The sequence below is a fragment of the Anguilla anguilla genome, chromosome 1, assembly GCF_013347855.1.
Source record: "Anguilla anguilla isolate fAngAng1 chromosome 1, fAngAng1.pri, whole genome shotgun sequence".
NCBI classification, from domain to species: domain Eukaryota; kingdom Metazoa; phylum Chordata; class Actinopteri; order Anguilliformes; family Anguillidae; genus Anguilla; species Anguilla anguilla.
Genome location: NC_049201.1, coordinates 21,834,868 through 21,862,660, shown reverse-complemented (window position 1 = coordinate 21,862,660; position 27,793 = coordinate 21,834,868). Strand labels below are relative to the sequence as shown.

Sequence of the window (27,793 nt, the reverse complement as noted above, 5' to 3'; positions counted from 1 at the left end):
TGATTCAATAAAGTGCAAATGTCCCACCATCCCACATCTGACTATATCATAGAGAAAAAGATGTAAAAAAAGGGATGTAACTTTAACAAAAATGAAGACTCTAGCTAGTGCAGCTAACCTAATTTCAAATGCCAAAGATGTCTTAGAGAGATGTGAGCCCAGTGAACAGGAAAAACAAATTGCTGTTAGAGGTTTTTGTTGTTTTTCACATGAGCACAGTCCACTCAATCTCCTGTTCTGGCCACTGGATCAAAACTCAGGTTAAAATGTAAAATGGCAGCCGTAAAGTATGAAGTCCATCATTTCACCGTCTTCTTTTTAAGGACATGCGTGGTCCGGTGAGGTCTTACTCCATTAGTGCCAGTGAAAATCACATTAGACCCAGCTGCTTTCTTTCACATCACAGCCTGCCTCCATCAATCCTTCCATACGCAGCCCGGCCCTTTCAGCCGAGCTCACACAGGTCCACCCTATTATACTGTGGAATGAGATTACTAAGGTTTTTTGTTTTCCTGTCTTTTACTATAGGGGCTTGGCTGCTCGACTCTTAAAGAGATTTCATTAAAAGCTCTCTTCCTGTGAGATATGCCAAGTTTGATTGATGCGTGCTGTGCTTTCTGGACCAATGGGCCAAAGGTCTCCAACCCTGATGTGGGAGGAGCATGGGTGGGTGGAGCCAACCAGGGTAGGCACAGCCCCCTGAAATCATAAGAGTGGATGGAGACTCCCACTTGCTCCCTGAGCTATAACCTACTGTACAATTCTACCACTGATTCAGTGCGCTTAGACCAGGGATCTCCTATACAGTTAATTACTCCGCCATGTCATTTCACTTGGTGTATTTGGTTACTGTTACTTTTCTTTTTCAAGTGAACACAAAGACCAACATGGCCTAGGGCTTTCCAGGGCTACAGCTGACAATACCAGTCTTAGACAGTCACAGGAGAATTGTGGGATCAGTCCTCCCACTGACCCAAAAGCAGGGCCTTAAATTTGGAGCCCCCTGCCCATCAGCTTCCCCCATGGCAGTGTGGAGACGCATCGGTTTAATGGCTCCATAATGGCCTCATCCCACCCAGGCGCCGTACTCAAGTGTCAGTCTACTTCCTGCTTTTCCAGCTGTCCTGCCAGGGGCCCTACAGATTACTCATCATCCTTCATACTGGATCTGATCATGCAGGAGATGAAAGGCTTTTTATAATGCGACACAAAACAAAGCAAATGTAGGACTCTCTCTGCCTAAACCTCATCAGAGGACAAGTTCTGCCCGGTGACGCCCTTCCTCAGTGGGTTTATTGTCATGCGCTCATGGCTCTGATGTTGCTGTAAATCTCTCCTGTGTACAAACATTGTGTACAAACCTCTCCTTTTCTCCACAGCAATGACCGTGCGCTGAGCTCTGAAGTCCTATTTAAATCTCATATATGGCACTTCTGTTGCACCCTTGGTACTTCAGTTGGAATACTCCAGCAAAGAACTTACTGTGCTAAAGGTCAGAGAAAGGGCGTCAGTGCAGTATAGTGGTAAAGGAACTGGGCTGGTAAGGCTGCTGCTGGTACACTGCCATTATACTCTTGAACAAAGTACTTAACCTGAATTTATTCAGTACATTTCCAGCTCTCTATATGGATTGTATGTAAAAAGAAAATAAAGTTGTGTAAATCACTGTGGATAAGAGTGTCTGCTAAATGCCTGTAATGTCGTGTAATTAATTAGAACAATCAATGCAATGTCTTACTGCATAAATCTACCATTCAGTGCAGTGCAGAAATCTACTATTCAGTGCACACAAAACAACACAAACTGGGCATTAAAAAGATTAAAACCCATTTCATTAGCAGCTTTCAGACATGGGACTTGGCAACTTTTCCAGTACTGCTAGTGGCTTCTCTTGCTCACAAGAACTATCCCATGTATTAATAGGTTGACAGCATTCACATATGAAGGTGCCAGTAATTTCTGTCTGAACGACCAGCGGTCAAATACTTGAAAAGAACCAACAGTGTGATTTGTATAGGTCAGGATCATAACTAAGATATACATATATAGACCCCACAAGTTATGATTCTGTTAACTTTAGCTCATTAGCCAGAGAAGCTAGCTAACGTTTAGTAGCTTGCTAGTGATGAAAAAGTGAATCATAACAGCTAATGGCCATTTCAATATGCACATACTGTATACCTACAGACTTTAGAAACTTTTGTGTAACTAAATGACTTGAATGTACAGTATGACAGTGACAGACAGTACTGTATATGTAGTTAGTATGGCCTATCATTTATTTAGTGTACATGCTCAGTTTACTTCTTGAAGATACAATGTAGCTGTATGGATGTCTTAAAGAAACAAGTGAAGTTTAGCAGGCTTGATCTGTTAAGTTATGGCTTTTCTCACACTAACACAGAAATAGAACATTTCCACTAAAGTTACAGCACATGGTCTGGAGTTGGCAAATTGCCAGAGCTTTTCTATAATGGCAACTTACATGACCCTTAAATGGTCAAGGTCCATATTATTTCAGCATAAGGTTGCATGGGTGAAAAGGGTTATGGGTTATGAGTCCCCTGCATATACATAATTATCCGTTAAAAAAAAAAAAAAAAACACACAAATCCTGAGGTGATGTCTAATCATAACCACAGCCATACAATCTTTCACACTACAGTACGATATTCAGGTCACGTTGCGACTATATTCGCTGTAATTGGTTGGGAAACGTCCTGCCATAACTTCACTGTCTGGCTAATGACGATGCCGATAATGGATTTTTTCCCCTGCTTTGTGCCGGGCCCGAGCAGCAACCTCACCGTCTTCCTCGCCCAGAGGGACGTCGCCGCCACACAAAGGAATCGGTCACACTTCAATAACACCCCGCTTCAGGAGACGGCATTCTCAGAATTCCTCTCTGCAACAACCGGCCACTTTATGGAAGAAAGGGAATATCTGTCAGCACGCCGGTCTGTGAATAAGGGGACCACGGCCAAAGCCCCAGGATCGTAGCTGGGCCTGCACTGTGGGCTGCCGTGCAACAAAATGCAAAATTCTGAAAAGAAGTAAGAAAAGAAACACAACTATTTGTGGAAAATATAAACTCTTTCTACACAAGAGTTTCATGCACCTACTTATAGAGCTCATACTATAATGGCATTTTGGGTGGTTTAATCAAGAAATTTGGCTAGGGAAAGCATTTGGTTTGACATCCCAAGCGTTAAGCTAGTGAGCCCAAATATCAATAGCATTATTTGACTGGCTTTTGCCTTTTCTTACCTGTGGAGTGCTTGAGAATAGCAAACTACCCATCCACTGCACATGTGCACAAACAGGCCAGCGACCGCAAGCTGCAGCAGGGGCAGAGTCAGGGTCAGAAACAGGAGCTAATCTTGTGGTACAAATAAGATAAGTTAAATCAATCAGTGGAGCTTCATTAGAGGATGTTCCAAAATGCATGTCAGCACATTATCGTAGGCTTGCAGCAAAGAAGTACGCAAGTTCATAGCTGCCATATTAAGTACAGTTCCCAAGCTCAAGGACTGCATCACAATCCATTATTTTGCTCCATCCTCACACTCTACAAACTCCCCTTTTTGAGATGTCATTACCAACTTTTTTGATAGTCCAATCCACCCATAAGCAGGGTATGAAGCATTTTTCATAGCCCCTCTTATACAAATGTTTAGTCTTTACTGAGAGGAAGAAAATACACTAAGCAAGCTAAGCAATGCTAACTAGCTACATCAGGAAGGCAGCAAGGCAGCTATCTCCCTAGCTACAAGTGTCAATGTTCATTGTCTTCTTGACATTCTAGCTATGGTATTCATTCATAATATAGTTATATAGCATTATCAGATAATTAACCAGTTAGAAATCATTTACAGGTGTTGTTTATTTCCTACATTACAGTATTAATACATTGCAACATTATTTACGGCATTTGAAATACATCAAGAAGCCATGTACATACATGGTATGTTTGCCAGTACATACTAGAAATACAGTTTGTAGTATGTACATTTTCAAACACAGCCACTGACTTAGCATATGATTGATGTGTTTAAACACACCACATGGGATTCACGATTTAATATTTAGGAAAACCTAACATTTATTCTAAGCTCCAATCAGATACATATAAAACTGAGAACTACTTTGCTTTATTATTCTTATTCAGAGAGCAGACCTAAGTGCCCTTTAAACAGCATCCTACCTTCCATTAATAAAGATGAGAGCATTTCTGTACAACCCACCATCACCCCCACCCCCCACACCACCACCCCTCCCACCGCCAACACATCCATCATCAAAAGGTCAAGGCAGACAGAGTCCATTTGGGTGTGGGTAATTATCCACTCATAAGGGTCAGAATGATGCAGCTCTAATGCAATTGTACGGCCGTGCAGCAATGTAATTGTACAGTCATTTCGCAGAAGTCACAGCAGCTGCAAGGAAGAGGGAGAGAAGGCTTCAGCTGGTCTGATCTCTGGCGATGATTCAGCGTTTCAGCCATTTAAGGCTGTGGAAACACCGTCTCCCTTCCCTCCCTACGGACAAAGAGGCGGGGCTTAAAAGCTGCTTTAGGCTGACCTCATTACCGAGGACACGGTGCCTAAGTGAGGCGCCCCCAGGTGAAAGTAACGAGAGGTGATCCCTGTCGGAAAGCAGAGGGCCGTGAGTCATTTGGAATGCAGAGGTGTAATGCACGCGCCGCCGGATTGGGGAGAGGCTAAAAAAAGACCTGCTTCCAGCTGTTACCACCGCCGCACTGCGTTTCCCAGCACAACTGCAAAAAAAATAAATAAATAAAAAGCTAAATTACCTGGAGGCTGTCCCTCAGTGCTGTTCATTAATGTGGAGGCTGTGGCTCCTCCCCCCACTCCCCCCCACCCCCCCCACCGGCCCCCTGCAACCCTTCCCCCACCACCTTCGCTTGTTACCCGCCCTGCTCTGCAGAACTGTAAATACACAGAGCAAGAGTGGCTCTTGTGCATGCACCAGCGAGAGAAATAATCTGCCTTGTGCCCCATGGGAAACAACCCGTCCGTCACACTGTCGCCGGGGGCAACCGGCTCCATTCAGACCTTGAAAGCAGCTGGGGAGACAACGCCCAGGATCTTTCGCTAGTGTATGTTCATATTCACATTCATCCTAGTCATCGCAGAGTTTATTGTATCAAAGCAACCACTGAGATAGAACTGGCATATTCTGAAGGTTAACTCAGTTAATGTCCTTTTAAATTAACAGAGAGTTTCAGCCTAAGATCAGCAGTACCCAGCTGACCCCACCCCCTAACAGTAGGCCACATAAAAGCTATATATAATTGTAAAAATCCTTCAGTTAAAAATAATATAAATAGGCCATTTAACTAAAAAAAAATGTTCTCCTTATTATAATGTAAAATACAGAGAACAAAGATATTGGTCTTCATAATTTCTATGCAAAATTAATATGCATTCACATTACATTGTATTGTTTTAGAATTGGTTATGAATGTCTTAAGTTGAAATGTACAAGTAGACATGTACAATTTGTAAAAATGGAATGAATTAAGAAATGGAATCCACACTGATGAATTCAGAAGTCCAGAGTTTTTTTTCTTTTTTTGCCTTCATATCTTCATTTCTCCTAATGGATGGTAAATGGACTGCATTTATATAGCGCTTTTATCCAAAGCGCTTTACAATTGATGCCAAATGACAGAGCAGTCTGGTCTCTCCTGTGGGCACCATAAACACCTGCAGCACTCATCATGTGAGCGGCTGTGTCCTTGCTGTTCTAGAGGGCAGCGGCGTGCCTTTGCCTGAGAAAGGAACTGGCAGTGCCAGCCAGAGAGAAACATCTGTTCTACTATCCCAAGTTACATTACATTACATTCCATTTATTTGGCAGACGCTTTTATCCAAAGCGACGTACAAAAAGTGCATTTCGTGGTCATGGACAACTACTAAACACAGGTTCAATAAGATACAATACTTATTTTGTACAGCTATTTCTAGCCAAGAACACGGTTTAGTTCACACAGTGAACACTATTCTGACCTAACCTCTGCAAAGCCAACTAGGCAGAAGAACAAGCCACAGTATTAGGACAAATACAAATTACAAAAAAGTGCTGGAATAGGGGAACATGTAACAAGTGTCATGAAAGTGTTCCCAACACTTCCCCGAATGACATCACACCACATATAGTGACATCATCGCTAAAGAGCCTTAAAAAACAAAGTATCAAATTACTGTAACAGAACAGGCTTGCCATGAACTGAATGGAGAGGCACTGTCACAGATAATCACAGCATGGCTACTTTCTGGCTGTGGCGTTTAGACCATTTAGGTGGTTGTCTGTGGTAGCGATCTCACCAGTTGGTGCATCCCCCAGGACACCACACTACTGGAATTACAGCTTGGTGTGAGGTAATAACTGTTTGCCTCAGTTTATCTGTACTCAATCTTCAGCAGAGGCAGAGGCAGAACTAGGGCTGGAGACAAAGTCAGCTGAGCTGGTAAGGCAGTTACATCACAGCACATTACACTGAATTCTGGGATGTGACAGGACAGACTCTGCCAGACTGCTCGTAAACCTGTGTGCTGCTCTAAGACAAAAGGCCAAGAGAGAACAAATGACAATGTATGCAAGACACAAACTGAAAATGCCTCTCAAGAGCCACGTGACTCGCTACTGTACGTCACCCAGTAAGTGCACGTACCAGTACGAGCTTACATCTCATTACATCACATCATTACATCATTGTCACACATACGCATGTGCGCACACACGCACGCACACACATGCACGCACATAAATACACACCCTCGTCCAAATCATACAAACTACTGTATTTTTCCAACACAATATTCTAGAATATACATATGAAAGTGGCTAATGAGACTGGACACATTTTGAGTAATCCAACTGATGATGAGTAATTACATTTTCAGTCATGTAATTTTTAATCAGCACCAGACTTACCTTTGTAAAGTAACCCAACACTGGTTAATCAGCTTAAACTGTACTGACAGAAAATACAGATAGGCCTACATTTATTGGGATGTGCCTTTCTACAGGAATACGAACAAACTGGAGTACATTCCAACACAACCAGCTGTTAAGAAAAATAATTGTATGGAAAAACCTGCAATGCTCAATGCTAAAAAGACAAAAAAAAATGTGAACACATGATTGTAATTATAAAATAAAACAAAGTGAAAATATTTGGTTGTTCTGATCTGCTGAAAATACAGTGGACTTCAGGTTTATTCTTCCAGATTCAGTTCTAGTCAACAGATAAAAATATGTACTGACTATAAATTCAACTCAACTTCAAAGCAACAAATTAGAATGTATGGTAAAAATAAGAATATCAAGTGTGTCTCAAAAGATGGTCTGAATTTAACTGTGATTATTTAACTGACCAGAATTAATTTTTAGTACTCATTGGTGGATTTGTTCAGTGCCAGTTAAGATTACTCTGTTCAAAGAGAGAATAAACAGACACCATGGTCATAGTGGCAGAGACAGCCAAATACAGTAGCTAATTAGATAGAGAAAAGCCAGCTACGTGCAGCCGGCCACAATGACAAAGGCATACCCATGATTCATCTGACAATGACAAGATGCTATAACCATAAAACTAATCAGCAGAACAATGTCATGCTGTCCGACATATCTGGAAATTAATGTTACTGATGCTAACAGAACAGGATTTCTTGCGTGGTTTGAATGAATATGATGACTAAAAATCTAATTAGGACAAAAACTTTGGAACAAACCTTCATTAAAAAAAACTGCAATGGCTTTATGTCAGCTTATTAGGTCTAGTCTGTGTCAACAAATCTTAGATACTGTATAATGGAACATTCTGCATATCTTATTTTCAGATTACAACCATGATACTTGTTAGTTTTAAAATCCACCGAACTTGCTGCAGAACATGGCTACAAGGCTATGGGCTGAGTGAAAATAATTCATGTTTTTTAACCACAACAGAACTATCACAGTAGCAGTACCATAATATAACATCATTAAAGCGATCATAGATATGCAGATATATTCCACATGTGTACATGAGCGCAAATTAGTATTAAAAGTACTACTTAGGACAGCATACCTTTTTGTGAACTGAAATAAATGCTATCAAATGTAATATGCATTAATAACACAACTTTTTTGGAACATTAGTTTTACCAGTGCATGACCTACCCTCGTTGTGAGAGTGTACTGTACTTTTGATGGTTTCTGTGGAATACTCTGTGAATAAATGCTATGCTTGTAAATCCTCAAATTGACAGGCTTATAATAACAGACTGCATAACAGCTCTTATCTCCTCCCTAATGTGGAGCGTTCAATTTCACATACCTTTTACTTTTTACCTTTTCCAACAACTTAAATTAATGCAGAGACAATAAAGGCAATGAGCTGTTTCAAAGCTATTGCCTATTTCACAGTAATGTCATGCTATCTGTGTAATATATGTCCACGAATCAAAATTAAATAACAGAATTGCATCAGTCTCTATGATCAAAAGTGGGAAGGCGAGAATTACTCTGACATAGGCTATTACTTCCTGTGTAGTATTCTAGCTTTCCATCACGTCGTGCACTATTCCCAATGCTTCAACATAACTTCATTCTGAAGGAGTTCCTGATTACACTATCCTCAATGGGTCCACACAGCACCATTCCACCCAATTCCATAATTCCCTTATATAAATAACAAGACTACTGAGCACCTCCTGGTTAGAAATCACACAGTTGCCTTGCTTTCCAGACTACATTACTACACATTCTACATATTCTGCTTGGTTCAACATGACACTGCGGTCACTAGTAAAACTTGCACTTCACAACCATGCTTATATTACTTATAAGCATCTCCTAAATAATCAGAAGGCTGAGAGTGGTTCTCACCCATACTCTTCTGCCAGAATCAATGGGATCTCTGTCCCACAGCTGATTAATCTATTTTATTCCTGACTAGGCTCAGAACTGTAAGATTCTAATGACCCCAAGCCCCTCTCTGATTGACTCCTACAACTTATCAGCTTGAAACTGTCTTGAATCCCAGATATATTTAGCTCCATCTCAGTGCTGGTCGCTGTGCTCTAATCCTATGGATTTAGAGAGAACATCCCACCCCAAAGACCACAAAAAATTATGTTATTGCACTGTAGAGTTTGATCCAACTAGCTGGCTTCAAAATACTAACAGGACAGTCATGTTGCATTGGGTCTTAGGCCGAGCCTAGCATTTATTCTCACAAAGCTGGACAGGCTATCTGAAGTCATGTACAGCAGTACTTACTATATTGCTTTGACAGTGCATCAATCTGGCAGCACTGCTGCAGGCTTTCCAAAACACTGTTGTTGAACAAATTCACTGATTCCAATAGTTCATAAAAACATTTTTCCTCCTCATTTTTGTATAAATTCATCAATACACCCAACACAGGTCTGTGAACTTGTCTGAGAAGGAGTTCACTTGTTCTACAGTATGACCACCCATATCAGGAGGGCAGGTGTACTATCCAGGTATACTATCCAAGTTACGCCTTGGTGGGGCGGCATGTTTTTTTCCTTCCAATTACATCATCAAAAATGCTTGAGTACCACAATAAATAATTCTCCCCACTGGACATTTTGCTACACCAGCCAATAGCAACATTGCATACACACGCAAAATGGACAAGTGTTTTTTTTTAAAACTGCGGCCGCCATCTTTGGTTTATGTTCTGTGTTTTTTCATCTTACCATCTGAAGAGAATGTGGTCATTCAGACTTATGTGTAAACCAGTATTTATTAAAAACCAGTAAATATTCATTTGTTTATTTGCTTGCGCCCAATGTGAGGCAGACCACACCCTAATTTGAAATGGCCAAACCGCAGCCGAGTTCATGTGCAAACACCACTGCCAATTCGGGGGTGGGTAGACAACCGTGGTTCTCCTCCGAAACACGTGCCATTGCCAGCTGTTTACTACAACTAAGCATGCACAGAGTAGAGTCAGAGGAAGACCTTTCATATGTGGCTTTAAGATGCAGTCCACGGGCACCTGATTGACCAGCACAGGTCACAAGATAACAATGAAGCAAGAACCCCCAACTAACTGAACCCTCCTATATACCAGAGGCGACGCAATTGCCAATTGGGGTTGCCCTATGGAGGTACTGGCCACAGTCGGCACCAGTGCAGTCTGGATTCAACCTGAGATTGTGGGGCTCATTTATGCACCACAGCATGGTGCCTTAACTGAATGAACCACCCAGTAGCCCAGGTATTTGCGATATGTATAAACTTGATGACATAATCATCATTAGCTCATCAACAGTAGGAGGTCCATGCTTTTTACATCACCGTAAATGGTTACGTTTTTTTAATAAATCACCGACACACAAAGCAAATAAAGGAAAGCAATCAACTTCTATGAGATCTCTACACACGGGAGTAAGAGAATGCCATGGGCTGCCCCCTCACCTTGAGCTGCACCAGATGCACGTCCACGTGCTTGTTGAGGGTGTCCTGTTGGACGGAGTGGGTGAGGTCGCGAACCCTAGCCGTGGTGGCGCGCAGCCAGGTCTCAATTTCAGGGAGGTGCAGCACCACCTTCCAGTCGGCGCCGGTGTGAAGAGGCGGGGGCTTCTGGTGGCGTCGGGCGGGGTCCTGCTCCCTGACCGGGCCGTCACTGCCGGTGCCCTCCCCTGGCCCCTCCCCCTCGTCCTTGGCGCAGGGGTCGAGGGTGGGGGTGACGGAGGTTATCATGGGCGAGGCGGCCTCGCTGGCCATCGGGGACACAACGATGCTCATGGTGAAAAATGGCTAGATGCTGGGAACGGGGTCTTCTCCTTCAGCTGCAGAGGGAAAGGGAAAGGGGGAGAGAGAAGAGAAAGGGAGGGAGGGAGGGGAAGGAAGAGGCACATTAATGAATAACTATTAGGCGAAGAAGCCAGGAAAGCAGATACGTTTATGGAGCGGAAAGCCGACAGGGTAATTTCGGATGCAAATCCACAGCCGCAGTCTTTCATGCTCTGCTACCGAGTAAATTAGACGCCGTTCTACAGAGGGCATCTAATACTGGAGGAGCTGGTCTGCTGGATGAGATCCTTCCCTATCAGCTCTTTTTTTTTGTTATCTCGCTCATGATTTGATCACTACTTGAATAAAACTCAAAGGATGAGTGTGGGATGATGTATGTGTGAATGCATGCAACTTTTGTGTGGTAGTGAGTGTGCTTTTTTTACTTCATGTATGAAATTGATCTTTCTACAGTGTTACTGATTTACATTCCTATTAAATATTCATCATAAGATTTATTTGTTGTTCTTTCCTGTCTATTGAATGGTTGAAAACTGACTCTTTAAGCCCTGGATTCAATTTTCCCACACAAACAACCTCCATAAACATGGAAAAGAACACCAATACCCTGATGGGATATGGCACTTGTACCCTTGAGCAATTTAACTCAACTGAATTGCTTCAGATGCACTGTAAAACCCAAGAGTTAAATCTACTCAAATGATTTGAAGAAACCGATTACCTTGAATAATCTGAGGAGTGCAAATGAATCTCAAATATTCACTTGTCTATCCCTTCAGTTAAACTTGTCTCTTCTCCTGAATTGAGTGATAATGATTTATTCCTTTTGAGACTAATCTAGAAAGATTGGCATTTATGTTTTACAGTGTGTATGTGTTGCGCGGGTACGAGCATCTGCTAAATGCCTATAATGCAATATATGATGGATGGTATCACCACATGTAATGGATTGTGACCACACCACTTCCACTCATAAATTACAGTCACTATATTATGACTTGGAATGACATGCATTACCTTCGCTTGAACTGCATATTTCTCAACACACTTCTGCTGGGACTGGACCACAATAATTATTTTCTACTTCCTGTTCAAGGAAGCAGTTGACCGCCTGAGGCTGGAATCCACTGCCTGCGGCTAAAAAACCCAGTTTGTAAACCAGAACTCTCGAGCTGACCAAAAATCCTACAGCGCTCTTCCTCCCCACCATCTCCCATGACCTAACTACGATAAATATTCTCTGCTGTATCGTCTGCATTACAAATGATCAACTTTCATAGCATTGTGCATGAATTAAATCACAAGCCGTGTATATATTTATTTTATCAATTTATAAAACGTGAACGCTCCCTACAGAAATCTGAGTTTAGTGTCTGAGTTTAATTGAATGGTACAGCAGCAGTGATCCTATATTTGGCCCTGATATCCAGGCCGTAAGGCCAGTGCTTTATGCTTAACCAGCGCACATGCCCTAATGACTGTGCTATTCTCTCGGCATGTCCTAGGTACAGCTGGCAGGGTGAAGGGGGCGGTAATCCCCCAGCTGCTGATGAGAGACAGGTTAAAGAGACAGAGCTCCGCCTTCGTCCTCTGCCTCTCTAATCTATCCGGTGCACGGTCACTACGTCACTGGCCGCACGCTCTACGATGTCACACACTGTCAGAAGGAAGGTCTGTTCCAGTTTATAAATCATCAGATGATTAACTCCTGACAAATATCTTGACTGCCATGGGTGCATATGCTGATTAAAGCCAAGTCATTTTGCATGTACAAAGACACCCTCAGTAAATGAAACACAGACATATAGTATACACGTAAGTATACAGAGTAAGTATACGGATAATCGTTGCCAACATTTTGTTACCAGTCTCTTACACTGCCCAGGTGGATAAACTGAGACCCACTGTGTCAGTGAAATTCAAAGCCCAAAAAGCATGAGCGTGTTTATTTACCTAAGGAAGTTATTTTTAGCATGTACAAGAAATGTGACATTTGATCTGAGAACACAGAGTTGCTATTTGTGCGATTCAAGACTTCAAAGCCAGAACCATAATGTCTGGATGAGCCTTCTTAGTACCTCAGAACCAATCAGGCAGACTCCCAATGCCTTCTCACCCTCCAGTGAGAATGAATGTAAATGTACCTTGTTAGCAGCATAAAATAGAACTAAATACACCCTGTCTGTTCAACACTGAACATGCTTGCGTGCCTTGTGTTCCTGGCTGTGTAATTATGCTTTCTTGTCTTCTGTCTTTGGTCGTTAGAGATTTTTTCTGTCACCGGTTTTTACTTGCTAATTTGTGTCTTGTCATACCGAAGTTCAAAGCACGTCAGTAAGTCGCTCCTGATAAGAACATCTGCCAAAGGATGTACATGAAATGTAAATGTTACATTAGAAAGCATTGAGTCTTTCTTTTACAATTTACAGAGTTAATTGTAGTCCATTTGATATTTTGGGTTTACCAAAGTTACCAAAGAAGTGACAATCATCCTGATTGTCAATCATCAATCAACAATAATCTCTGTTGCCTGACCTTTCAGGCCTCTTGCACCCTACTGCCTAATTATCATTATTGAACATGTAAATATCAATTTCCTTCACTGGACACAGGGCCACTTGTAGCCACAGCTGTTACAACAGCACAGACCCTGTCATGATTATGACATGGATGGGCACAAATACAGTCTTGGCAAGGTCTTAATTTGTCTGAATATGAATAGTAATCGGAGCACTGTACGGAATAATAATCAAGAGCCCACAAAGCCTCAGATACAGCACCTCAAAAATCTAGTTTTGCTAGATTTAAGCAAAACTACCTCTCTAAATAATGATGTTTGAAACAGAAACATATTTTACTTAAGATCAATATGCAATTAGGAGGCATAGAGGATGTATATTACATAGGAAAACGAAAATCCATCTACAGGGACTCAGCCATATCACGTATCATATCTTGCAGCTTTCGTGATACTCAACAGCTATGACTGTGATTAGTTAATGCGATGGATGGATAACTATTGACATGTGCTCTTTGGATGAAGCAAGCTAAGAAGCCTTTTATCTGTGGCGTGAAAAATATCCTGACACCATAATATGAATATAAAATGAAGGCCACAACTGTGAAGTAACATTCAGACTGATACAAAGATGGTATGAATGTTTAGATTATGATGAAATTCTGTAGAGGCCTGTCTGGAGAGTGTGAAACTTTGAGTTGGTTTCATTGCTCTTAATTTTTCAGAAAGTCTTCAAAGAGTATGCAATAATTAATATTACTTGCTCATAATACATTGTGTCAAAATCTGTTGGAATAAAAACTAATATCAACCCATTAATATGCTCCACATACAAGTATAAGCATTTTCATAAACTCAGCCACTGCAGGCAAATGTGATTCTTATAAGGTGTGGTAAAGGATGGTTCACATGGAGTGGGGACTGTGCACTTGATCTGCAGGTACGCAAACAAATTTCAGCAGAAAAGCACCAGCAAAAAGCCAATGAAAACACATGACTATCTCAATAGACTGCAATGAAGTTTGAGTTTTAGCTTTAAAAAATGAATTCCTCCATCCGTGCTCTGATTGGATGAGTGACGTCAACAGGGAGAAGTCAATTTCAACTGCTTGATTGGACAGAGGACCATAAGTGCCCCGGTAACAGGCAAGTTTTTTTTTTAACGGTGTGTTTTTGGGGTCCCTGTGGAACCAAAGCTGGAACAACCAGGTCTCAATCAGCACCCCCAGTAGGAAGTTCCCCTTCCAGACTGACTCAATATACAGTGCGGCAGCTCAGCAGTCTGCTAAACGGACAGTGACTCAGCGTTTTTATTCACCGCACAAAATGATGTGAAACAATGACACCAGCAGTATTAATAATGGGCTACAATTTGAATGTAGGCCAAGATTTGTACCACAAGTAACACATATTGCAATCATTGTTAGCTATCCTGGAAAAACACAATAAGACAGTGAGGATTTTTAAAAAAGTTTACTTTACATTGGTATCATGGGGAGAGGAAAGTCTAGACCTTTGCAAGGCAGAAAAAAAATCAGGTAAGCTCCTTTTATATACTTTCTAAATAGTATTTAAACATGGATTGGCATACAGTCATTTTTAATATGGTGCAGTACATAATCAATAAACCAAAACACACACACGCGCACACAAAATGCTACCTCTGGGTCGTAAATATACAAAACTCTTAAGTGTTTAGTATATTTACAGATAGTATTCGTTAAACACGACTCGCCGCCTGGGTTCAACTCTTATTGCCTTTCCACATGTCCAAAAAGATTTTGTCTGCGCGTCTGGCGCGTGACGTCGGCGCGCACATCAAGAGCGCATTGCACTGCATGCCTCGCTTTCTAGAAACTCTTCCACAACTCCTCAGTAATCCGCACCTAAATATAGAGAAAGAAATATAGAGAAATCACTTGCGCTGTTTTAGTGGCAAAATAAACCTTGCGTTTTTCATTCTGTCATAATTTAGAGAGTTTTTTTTCCATTGAGGATCTACTCTTAATTTGCATTGGACACTGTGAAACCCTCTACTCTAACCCAACAAATATCAGAGGGGAAAATATATAGGCCCATCTATGGTTTGGCTCAGTCCTTACAAATAACAGAAGCAATTAGGTTTTGCATTATAAATGTGGCAGATATATATTTGTTTTGAAAGACCAGTGAGTTCTAAATATTGTTTCTGGATAAACTGGTGCATGAGTACTTAATAAAATATAGTACATACAGCAAACGTCATACTTTAATCCGCATTTCCCAAATCTTTATCAGGCATTAGTGATAAACTATGAATGGACAAGCCCTGTGAGTTACATTTTACTCGGTCAGAAAACTTTCACTTTTCAAACAAATGCCGCAGGGATTTCACCTGAACACCCAGATCGTTTCACTGACTTTTCAACACAGAAACGTACATCGAGAGGCTATGTGGCTGTAAAGCCCAATGCTAACAAGCAGGCCAGATAGTATGAAACTCATTCTGTCTTCATTAACCAAATGTCTGACCCTGTGATTCACTGCAATTCTACCGGCAGCAGATTAATTGTCTCCCGGTGCTTTTCAGTGGTGAAGAGCCCTGCTGCTTCTGCAGAGAGCACCGCACCTGTCATTTAAGGTTTAAAATAACAGATACACAAATGAGTCAGCACGATTCCTCCAAGTTCGTGTCCTACATGTCTGAAAGTAATATTCCCACAGGCTTTCCTAATTAATTTCTTTCATCATTATCATTGCACGAATTACCTTCCTTTTTGATCCTCGTTAAACTGCTACTGCTGTAGCAAACGCATACCGCAGTTTATGTAAACAGAGGGAGAGAGAGAGAGAACAGTAACAGCAGCATCCGTTCCTCTCTCGAACACAGCAACATCCTATCCTCCCTCCAGTCCGTCGCTATCCATCCACGTGCCCGGCTGTCTTTCATGTCCATCCACAATGGAACTACCACCCGCTACTGCATGCGCAGTCGCAAAACGTACGTTTATGCGCGTGAAATACAAGCTGGAAACATTTCGATAGTGACGGATGACATACCGCAATTACACTTCGTCGACGTTGCAGACAGTAAGGCAGTGAACCTCATAGTGACCAAAAAAGGAATCTGTGATGCTGCAATGGAATTTCTGAGCCGTATGATCCTAAGTGTATGTATGGCAGAGCGTCGCGACATCAAATCGATCTCAGAAGACACATATGTCCTTAAATCCCGATGCCAATCTGTATCCCACAAGGAAGGACTGCAACGCCGCTCTGAAGGTGGTGTTTGACAGTACAGTGTTTGCGTTCGCTCCCCAAGGCCGAGCCCCTCCCCACTCCACCTCCCCGCACGCCCTTCCCCCACACTCTCTCCCTCTGCTCGCTCGAACAGAGAGAAGCTGATAGCTAGCGAGTGCCAGGAGAGGGCAGCCTTTTAAAGTCCTGTTAATAAGCCAGTCTTTCGGAAGAGGACGTTAAGAATCATGCGATATTTTAATTTTATAGGAGGTTTACGTAATTCTTTCCCGAGACTGAAAATAAGGCTTAAATAACATAGCAACGTGGCAACCATCCATAAAACGAGTATAGACCAGACGGCTGCCAGGCAACAGCAGAGCCAGTTAATGTCCAGAAGGCCTCATCCTTTCCCTGCGTTGTCATTTCCTACACCCTGTCAGGATGCAGCACAGTGCTGGATGAGCTCATACTGCAGGAATAGCCAGGGGTTACTAAACAGACCTGTCTGGTGATAGCCATGTTGAATTCTGGACACCCATATTCCGTTGGTGAGGTGAGTGTACTGCATGTACCAACCATCAGTTGGTTTCCAGCAGAGCCACAGGAAATACTTCCCCCGCAATGTAACTAAGCGCTGTGCTAACAAAAACAACACTATCAGTCACAGCCAGCCTGGAAAAGCACACAGAAACCAGCGGTGTGCAGGTCCTCAGCCGCAGCGGAAAACACAAGCCTCTTCTGGCGGATCTCATTAGGAAGATTACTATGACGGGCTTTGTTTGTTTGTCTCTTTGTTGTATCGGTGGCTTTCAAGCTGGCCTACTTTTCATGGCTTTGCAAGAATGAGAGGAAGTCAAGTCTTGCTGCATGTGCGCAAAGAATGCTACCTTATTACTGGACCCAACTCAGCGTATGATGATAAGTGATTATCTCTACTCAAAGCTCTCGATATACTAACCACATTACGATCACACAGCAAGTGCATTGAGCCTGATCAAACAATGTTCTATTAACCAGACGTGACACACAGTGCCATCCGGGTTGCTCATTTGCTCTATGAGGACCTACATTCCAGCCATTTACACATTCATACATTGTTGTTACCCCTTCATCCAATGGGGTATGCTTCAGCGTGGTGTATGTTGCAAACCCAGGTGGATTGTAGCTCTAATGCCCTTCAGCAAGGAACTTCACCCAAGTTCCTTCAGATAAATGCAACATCCAAGCTTGTGAGATTGTCACATTAAGCACTTCTGTCTCTGTAGTTTAGGGCCCAGGTTAAATGCTACAGGAAATGGTTGAGGAGATTGGGTAAGCCTTCACATCACCAAAGAGTTTCACCCTAATTCCGCCTTTTCTTTTTCAGGTCTGTCTCTTTTCTGAAGCTTGGACCAACTATGTTGATTATTATGGAAACGTATCAAGAGACATTTGTATATGACGAGTCACTGTCCTGCAGTAGACACATGTCCAATTTGTTTTGTGTATCCCTCAGAACCAAAATGTGAACATATGATGTTTGTTGGTGAAGTTAAAATTATACTGCCTTTAATGTATTTATATTTGCAGCTGCTGACTGAAGAACCCACAGTTATATAAAAAGGACATCAAGAATACCCCAGGGACCTAGGCTATGTTCTACGGTTTGATACATAGGTAATACTTTATGACTATTTTAAGCATAAATTGCACTAGATCTGGTCTATGCTAATTATAACGATTGGATATGGATTTCTAAAAGTTACACACATAAGATGGGTATTAAATGGGCCGGCATTTCTTTCTGAAAATTCATTGAGAATTTCAGTTTCTCCATGGACAGCTTAGGGTTGATCCATGATGAACTATCCTGCTCTTCTTCCTCGTCAGCATGGTCCCACATCCTGTTTACCACTCCGCCTGTATCTGGCATCCGGCCCTTTGTGTACACACACCCTGCATAATTCATCCTCGCTGAGCTGGCATTCAAGGTACATGCCTTGGATTTGCACTTTGCTGTATATATTTTGCTGTATATGATAACAGCCAATAGTACATTCATTTGGTTGCTTAGATTAACCCTGTTAATCACTGCTATTGATAAAGAGGAAGCAATCTCAACTTCACAACCAGTTTTGTCTTTGATGTAGTGCTAATAGAGTGTATGACAAGTGGTTTCATGTGTACACATTATACCTTGCATATTCTTGTATTGGACCTAAATAAGACATTTCATTTTTTGACAAATCTCCAGTTTGACAAAAGTGTTGTTCATTCGTTTAAATTTCTGGGCAAATCTTGTACCAATCACACCCCCTTTTCACACAACCAACCCCCCCCCCCTATCCCAACACCAATTTCCCGCCAGTATGGAACGGTGTACTACCGTGACACCCCATCAGACATTTACACCTGACTGGATAATTGGAACTTCATTAACTTCATATTGACCGAAGCTGTGACTGTCATTGTGAATGGTGCTGTTGCATCACCACTGTTATGCTTTGTGTTATTTAAATGTTCCTGCTTTTGTTGTGAGTTTCCTATGATCGTCAGTTTGGCTTAACTGAGCAGAGATAATTTATCCTACGGATGTATGTGTATCTATGGGAAACCAAAAACCCAACAACAGAGGAAGCTTGCCTCTGGTAATGGACAGGATGGATGGATGTTTCTACTGTACCTCCAAACAGCAAACTGTATCCCTACAGGTAAAACATGGACTACGGCTACACTTTCAGCAGAAAGGAATTTGATACCTTATTCATGTGCAGCATTTCCCCCAAGCCTTATGTTAGGTCTTTTGTTCATTACGCTCATCTGAATCACTGAAATTAACTAGAATGTTTTAAGATCTGAGAGTTTGTTACTCATACAGTAATTAGGGCCAAGTCACAGCTGGGTTTGCATTGAAAGTTCTCTTCTGTGCAAAAATTGCACAGCATTGTTATACAATTTTGTATTATTCTTGGATAGATTGAGTTACAGTAGAACTATTTATACAGTATATCAAGAATGAAGCTGTGTCATTTATTAGTCCTGTGATAATGTAAGACAATCAATGGGTGGTGCCTATTTATCCCACTCAGACACCGTACCTGAGTTTCTTTGATAGTGAAAAGAGGCTAGGGAGGAGCAATGTCTATTTTGAGAATAATCCTTTGAATATAAAACAGCCATCTGCCTAAAATATAGTAACTAAGAGCACAGCCACACAAAAGCACATAATGAAGAAGGCAGAGCATATTGTAATCTGAACCGAATATGCTTTTATTGACTATTTTTAAAGATCGCATAAGGTACTGAGATCACACTCAGAATGAGAAAGATGAAATATCTTTTCATAATTGATGTTTCTGCCGGCTGTTTGATCTGTGAAATGAAATATTGACATGGTTGCGGAAATGTAGGAAAGCACTTCTCTGCATAGACATCATAGATGTATGAACTTAATATTACAGTACACTGTCTACAGCTGGCTTTTCACCCACAACTAGAAATGGCTGATTTGCATATTAGAGTCACTCTGCAAGGGGGAATTCTGCTACATGATTATGTGCAGTTAATTATTAATACAAGTTAAAGTCTACTTTGAAGGGAGCGAGAGTAATTTAATCACAAAATTAATGCTGGCTTTCAATAGTCTCAGTAACAGTATTCAAAATTCAAAATCCATATCAGTTACTGTAGCGTACGAAAATGCACAATGAGAATTTTGGTTTATTTGTAAAAAAATATATATAATTAACAAAGAATAAGTCAATTTTAAATGAGTTGCATACTTAAATGGCAACTAGAAAGTAATTATCAGAATTTAGCTATAGCCTTTCATTCCAAGACATTTAATTCCACCAGAGAGATTTTAAAACCATAGTTAGATGTGTTGTCATAGGAACATGCAGTTGAAAAAATAAGTATAAGCCTATCATTCTGGCGAACCTAATGCTTGATAAACATACTGGTTGTCCACACCTACACATATACGATGCCATACTTGGACACATTCGTAGAAGTAACCTGCCCTCAGCTGAGATCGGCACACAGTTCTAATCCCATTACTGTTAGCACAGTGTTTGGAAACCTGATGCCTTCGAAACCGGTATGGTTATTTTAAACATACTGTATGTTGTGATTGGGAAAGTATCCTTTGCCAGGAAAGAAAATGACACCACTGAGTAGTCACTCCAGACTCCATTCCAGTGTTCATAGGGTTGCAGGTTTAAACCCTGGGTGAGATACAGCTGTATGCGTAATCAATGTATTAATTAACTGTTATATTAATATATTTTGGTGTATAAAAACCATGGAAAAATAATACGGGGAAAAGGAGGGATTCAGTAAGCAGATACATTGTGCAAAAAGTTACTACACGCAGTCACATTGTAAAAGTTAATTCAGCTGAAATAGAGTTTATATGCGTCCTGCAGAGATCAATTGCACTCTTTCAGAATAGTTATTTTTGCGAACCACATATGTGATCATGTGATTGTGATTTTTCAGGCTGTGGAGTATTTGGTAAAGCAGGATAACAAGGCAGTGGACACCACTGAAATAATACCCGTGGCTAAAATTTTGCCCATGTTGTTTGTTTACAATGGTTGCTCTGATACCTCTGAGAACATTTTGTGAATTTGTAAAAGCTCTTCAAAACGCAAACCTGTATGTAGTGCCAAAGTGCTCCCCCCTCCCTCTATTACATATTCATTGTTACGATTTAGGTTTAATGGTGTGGCAAACAGGATCAGGGCCCGAAACTCTGCTTGATTTAGTTCTCACAGGAGTGGCTAATCCTCTGTATCTCCAAGATGCATGTGCTCTGCTGGGGTTAGTATCTGTGCCTGCCTCTTCTCCCTCACCAATAACAATTTAAGGTTTAATTTCAGAATCCTTTTCAGGAAGCTTTGAGCTTCGTATGCATATAATTATTAGTATGTGAATAAGCTAATTTTACAACTATCCCATGTAGGCTAAACACATGGCCATCAACAATATGGATGAAGAACATTTTGGAAGAGTGTTATTATTATTAGTGTAACACTAACTATCAGGATGCTAAGAACACAATGAAGTAATGAACATGATAAAAAAAAAACAGAACAGGATAAATATATGCACAGTACAAATACATTTATATTAATCTATGGGTGGATATTTTTGTAAATTCATGCTACCTCAGAGGGGAAATTATTTTTCTTAGGGTCGGGTTTTTCATAAATGTAAATCTTTTTAAAAAAAAGAACTTTAAATCAGGCAAAATTATTATGCAGTTGGGAAATTACAAATATGTATGTGTTTACAGAATTTTACGTACTGTCCATTCATGCAGCCGGATAATTACGGAAGCTTTACACGTTGTATTATGATTAGGATAGGCATGTTTTTGAAGGTTAGTACAGTAGTTTCAGCTAGTAGTAGTTTCAATCTCCAGATTACAAATCCAGGTATCTTAACACTGCATGGTACTGCCACTGTTTACAGAGGCACCTAGCGTGTAATCATTCTCTACTGCTCAAATCTTTCTGTTTGGTGGAGAATTTAAAATGGGCTCTGTTATAAAGATTATATAATTTGTATACAGGCATTTACAGCAGTGTACAGCAGTGAACTTGGGATTCCAGCATCCTTCGCCTACCAGATTTCTTAAGTCCATAGTTATAAATGCATGGGAGTAACTGGCTGGTTCAAACAATGATCGGAGTCACATCTGTAACACATTGCACTTGAAGCCAGCTAAATCGAATGAACAAACTAAAGATAGATGCAGTAGCGATGGTAATTATAATGATTGCGATGAGCCCCAGGGAGTGACACAGAAAGTGTGACATTCTGAGCTATGACAGCTACAGCTAGCGTAATAAACAGAAATCCATCTAAAAGTTGCATTCTGAACAGAGGCACTTGCATACAGTTTCCTTTATATTTCACTTTTTAACTCTATTCAGCAAGAATGGCACTAAATCACAGGGATGTTCTGGAAAAGGGAGATTATAAATACTAAAAACATGTCTAAAATGGTTGTGTGATATTGCTGTTATATGAAAGTATATTTATTGGTTGAGGTCCACAGAATGATGATGCACAAAGTTGACGCAGTTGCTGACATTGTCCTGTGTTTCAATGATCAACCTTATTGTTATCACTCAACTTATTCATGTACCTGGCAGCCTGCTTAAAACTGCTACCATTTGTTTTAGTTCGGAATGTGTGTATGTCATAGAAGTTTAGTATGCTATTTAGAACATACTAAATGCATACTATATTTGTTATAGTTAAGGTCAAATGTTTATTGAATCAAAGTACATCACTGCAGTAGGGTGGTAGAGGAAGTGTTACTTCATCTCCAGCTGATGACATAAGATGCATCATCAGGCCCTGCATCATTTTTGCCAGAGAGCAGTGGAGCTGGCGTGACTTAGCACTTAGCATCTCTGCACGCCCCATTTCCGGACAGACTGATGCTCAAGAACTCATCCTCTCCAGGAAGTTCCAGCCACATTAATTTCACTCACTAAAGTTACAAGAAACCAAGATGGCATTTTAAACACTACAGACACATGCTGTTGTAGCACAAAACTCTCATTTCCAGCCTAAATTTAGACTGTGCAAGTCAAACAGAGGAGTCCCCTCTACAAGGTGGAGAATGGTACGCTCCAATATTGATTTACTGTGTCCTCCTGTCAATCAAAGACAGGTCTGCAGAAAAACAAAAACAGAGAATGTGGATCCAAGGACATGCCCCATACCCTGAAGCAAAGAAGAGACACCCCACTATCCCACAGCGCAATATAATTAAGATCGGGGTCCCAACTGACTCGAGAAACATACTTTCGTCTCACTTTTTTTCTGGTTCACCTTTCAAGTCATGTTGCTTATAGTACAGTGCAGTAGTTCATGTTGCCTTTTAAGTTATTTTTGCTTGAATACTAATTGCCTCCTTTTCTGGGAAGTGTTTTATGAGTGACTGTAAGATAGAGATGCTCAACCATTACAGAATGCTGACTGCTCAGAACACATGGCTTTACCACAATGTTAATCTTCCGAAAAGAGGCGTGTTAGGTCCTTAAATGTCTTCACAGGTCACAATAATGGATGATCTAAGATCTACTTTTTCCACTCCCCAAAATGAATCTCCCAAGCTGAGTACAAATTAAAGCATTGATTTACTGGAAATCTTTGGGTGTGTCCAATTCCCCAAATTGAAATTTGGACGTTTCTGTTCCTAAAAGGAAAACTATTCCTGTGAGTCTCAGTCACCTGTAATCAATCCCCGGTGCTCCCCCCCCCCCCTATGAATTTATGCATTTTGGTCCATCCCCAGTGTTCTGCAAACATCAGACATTAACCTGCTTGTTTTCTTAACTACAAACAAACAGAAGCTCATTACTGAACCGCCCTCCTGCAAAAACCTGACCTGTAACCCCCAGTCACAATTGACCAATCCCAGGCTGGAAAATGACAGGTGACCTCATCTTCCTTACAGCCAGCTCTTTCCTCTCCGCTCTACACAAAGAAAACAAGTCTATGGTATTACGTAGTGCCACAGTCCCAACCAGAATTAGCCTCGCTCCAAATAAGAGCTTCCCCAGAGCCCTACCACTAAATGCAAACAAAATCCTTAAAGCTGAGCCACCAGACATAGCGCTCTGATCTCTCAAGTTGTGTCACTGGAGCTAGATAATAGGATAAGGAAATAAACCGCTTCAGAGCAATTATATCCATGAATGCACCTTTCACTACAAGCCTGTCTTCAGGCAGTAGCAAAACACTGGTTATCTGCAAATAAGAAAATTGAATTATCATCAAACTGGAAGCTGAACTGGTCAGGACATTGCTTATCTTTCACTGTGTACACTGTACATTTGTACATAGTGGTCTATAATTGTACTTCCAAGTTCCAAGTGCAAATATGTATTCTTCTATTTGTCTGTGTCATGGTGCAGCACAGGCTTGGCAGTAAAAGGCCAGTGAGGTCGGGTGTCTGTGAAGAGGAAAGAGACATGCCCAGACACGTTTCCTTTCGCTCAGAGCTCCTCCCTTTCCTCTGCAATCCTGAATCTCTCCAGTCTCCTGCTGCTCCTCAATGGCTAGCATTAATCTTAGGGAAGTCTCACTAACGATGGCCATGCCTCCTGCACCTGAAGTCATTGGGGTGATGATGGCGGGGCGGGGGGGGGGGGGGACGACTGGGGATTTGTAAGGTAAGCATGCGCGGGAAGCCAACCCCCCACAGCTTTCTGTTATTACCTCCCTATGCCTTCGGCTCTATTTTATGTTATTCTTAAACATGGCTCAGTGGAAATCTGATTACATCAGGACTTCTCTGACCTTTCTGAGACTTGGGCCCTTCAGGACAAGCCTGATCTGCTCTCTCAGAGACTCCCAGCTTTTGTATGACTCTGCAATATTTAGGCTTAAAATGTATGCATGGCTCACCATATAGTTTCTATATTGTTGTTAACAAGTGAAGTCTATTGTTTTCCTTCTGTGTGCACAACCAGGAACAGGACTTTCATGTTTGTATTTACATTAATATAATGAATGAATTAATTAATTTCTGTCTGTTCAAGGCTAAGGTCATGAACTTGTTTGTAAAGCCGGAATGAATTATTTGTTCTGAATATGCCTGAATCCCGGGTGAATCTCTTCACTTATGAAGTACCGTAAGAATTTATCCAGCTTCATGGTTACCAAAGTTTTTCAGTTTAAATACAAAATTCCTCCATGTGGGATGCAAACCTACAACCTAATGATTACAAGCTTGTCAATCACAGTGGCTACCTTGCGGTTAGAAGCAATGTTGCAGTCAAAATGTCACACTGTTTCCCCACGAAACTATACTTACATATTAGCATACTAATGCAAATAAATTATTCTGATGAACAGTTTTCCATGAGTAATAATTTTTAATTACTCACTGTGCCCTTTTTATCCAGCATTCTGATTGTCATCTTGGTCAATTCAAATACAATGTATATAGCTTATTTGCATTCGTAAAACCATGCAAAACATATGAGAACCTTAGTAAAAAATTAAACCCCCTATATAAAGTACAGTGCTGAAGTACAAAGCTTAGATATGGATTAAAATCTCATTTACAGGGAATTGCTTATAGACAGCCCAGTGACTACATTTAAAAGCATTGTCCGGTTGAATAATGATTCACAAGAACCGTTATCGCTTCGCGTTAAAGTGATATTAGCCGTTTCCCAGCAAACGTCAGTCTAAGACACGCTGCTCGCTATGTCGATGACGAGGAGCTCGCTTAACGACCCCGGCGTAACGTAATCGTCATGGGACCGGTGAAAATCAATGCTTATTTAAACTCGAGGCATAATGCAATGATGACATCACGAACAGCGCTGATTCTGTGGGGAAACAAAGTGAGCATTGTACGCAATGCCGGGAGGGGGCTGCTCCTGTCCTGGTGAATAATTCATTGTTTGAGTACCAAGACGGATTATATGGCCAAGTCCATCACCAAGTGGGCATGAACACCGCCCAGCCCACAGGATGCGTTCGTACAATGGAGCGTACAGTAAATCAGCGACGGTGCGTGAAAATGAAATGTAAGTATGGCTGAAATGCCTCTGGCTGTAGTTTTAAGCACCACACAGTTCTGAATAGCAGTGGGAGGGGCAGCATTCCAGCCAGCCAATTATTTTGCTCAGTTTTGCTGAGGCATGGATGCCGGTTAATAACGTTGCCTGAAATTTACAGGAACTTTGTGAGACGCGTTACGCTGACCAGGACCCCCACAGTGAACACAGTGTCAGGTCATGACACGTATTACAAGGCATTTTCAGGAAACTTAAGGATAGTAAAGATAACAAGATAAAAGCTTTTGATCAACATGCTGAGCTGACTTTCAGGCTATAACAATACCACCACGATTAATATATTAATATTATATAATAATAAATATTATTATTAACAAATTAATTGTATAACAGCTGTAGAAACAAAATGTAGAAAGAAGTAACTGCTATATGATGACTCACCATTATTCACAATCATTTCTTGTGCCATAAGTTCTGCCTCATCACATGAATGTCGAGAAGTGTGAGATCCAATTCCTGATGCCTTTCAGTCCAACGCACTGAGTTTACTATCGGAAAATGTCAGATCGTTCTCCTTTACTGTACCTTTTACAGAACTTCCCTGTTTCTGTGTGTTTAGGCGGCCATGAGAAAAGGTACATTGTGTGGCGTACGGAACCTCAATAAAGTAAGGGTTGATAGAAAGGGTTAGATTCAGATGGGCAATGGCACAGGATGACTCATGGTGACGGAGACGCAACCCCTCAGCATTGTTCTGTCCTCGCAGTCCCCAGTCCCCACCCAGTAACCCCGCCTCCGACCTCCCCCAGCCTGTAAAAGCAGATCTCTCCAGAGCTGTGACTTTGCAGCGGGCAAATCAGAGATTAAATGGCAGGGAGATGTGGGGGAGAGGTATGGCTGTTAGGCCCATCTCTCACAGAATTTGTGTGCAGTTCTGTGAGAGATGGTTTTCATAGGGTAATTTCTGACTAGCGGATTATAGATTAGTACCTCGTATGATCACCTGCGACTATGAATAAAGATCACTATAATCCAGTTTCAACAAAAGCTTACAATGAATTATGAAATCGTTAAAATATATAACTGGCATCAATTATTTTAATATGAACACAATCGTTCCTCTATCCATAGACCAGTGCACCCTTCTTCCTTCACTAAAGACGCAAATTTAGGAAACGTGCTTTTCCTCATATTTATGTCCCGTTGAAAATGGATACAAAACAGCTGCAATGTACAATTTGCAAGTTTCCATCCTCCTTCTAATGCTCGTCAACATCGGTCAATTAGGTCATTTAGTACATGTAGGCCCACCTGAATTCAATTATTATTATGCTATTACAATAATGTCATGAAAATTTAAGACACCCTTAACAAATAACAAGGATAGCACGTCCCTTTTCCACTTTATGTAAATACTGCATCGCATTTCGTTGACCCAACACACCAGCAGTCTGGAAAACAATATTTCCGTTCTGTGTTTAAGCAGTGTCTCTTGTTCTAGACCTGGCTACATATGCTTGAGTAGAGCCTGTTACAGTGCAAAACATAGTTCCAGAAGGATGTCAACAGCATGACATTAGCGAGTCACAAATTCGGCCTACCGTGGCAAGTTCTCAGTGAGACACAACGATCACTGCACTGTTTTATATCTTTCGTGTGTCCCAAACCACTCTCTCCAAAACAGAAGCCAACTGAGTCAAAAAACAGAGTAAATATCTGC

At 41.2% G+C, this 27,793-nt stretch overlaps 1 protein-coding gene across 1 annotated transcript in view; it reads right to left on the bottom strand.

Annotated features, from left to right (window-relative positions):
* Positions 1–27,793, bottom strand: part of akap6 (A kinase (PRKA) anchor protein 6) — a 161,663-nt gene that overhangs the window by 130,405 nt on the left and 3,465 nt on the right. Inside the window, exon 2 of the mRNA XM_035383451.1 lies at positions 10,462–10,835. Coding sequence (XP_035239342.1) covers positions 10,462–10,791 — 330 coding nt within the window. The 5' untranslated portion in view covers positions 10,792–10,835. The remainder of the gene's footprint in view (positions 1–10,461; positions 10,836–27,793) is intronic.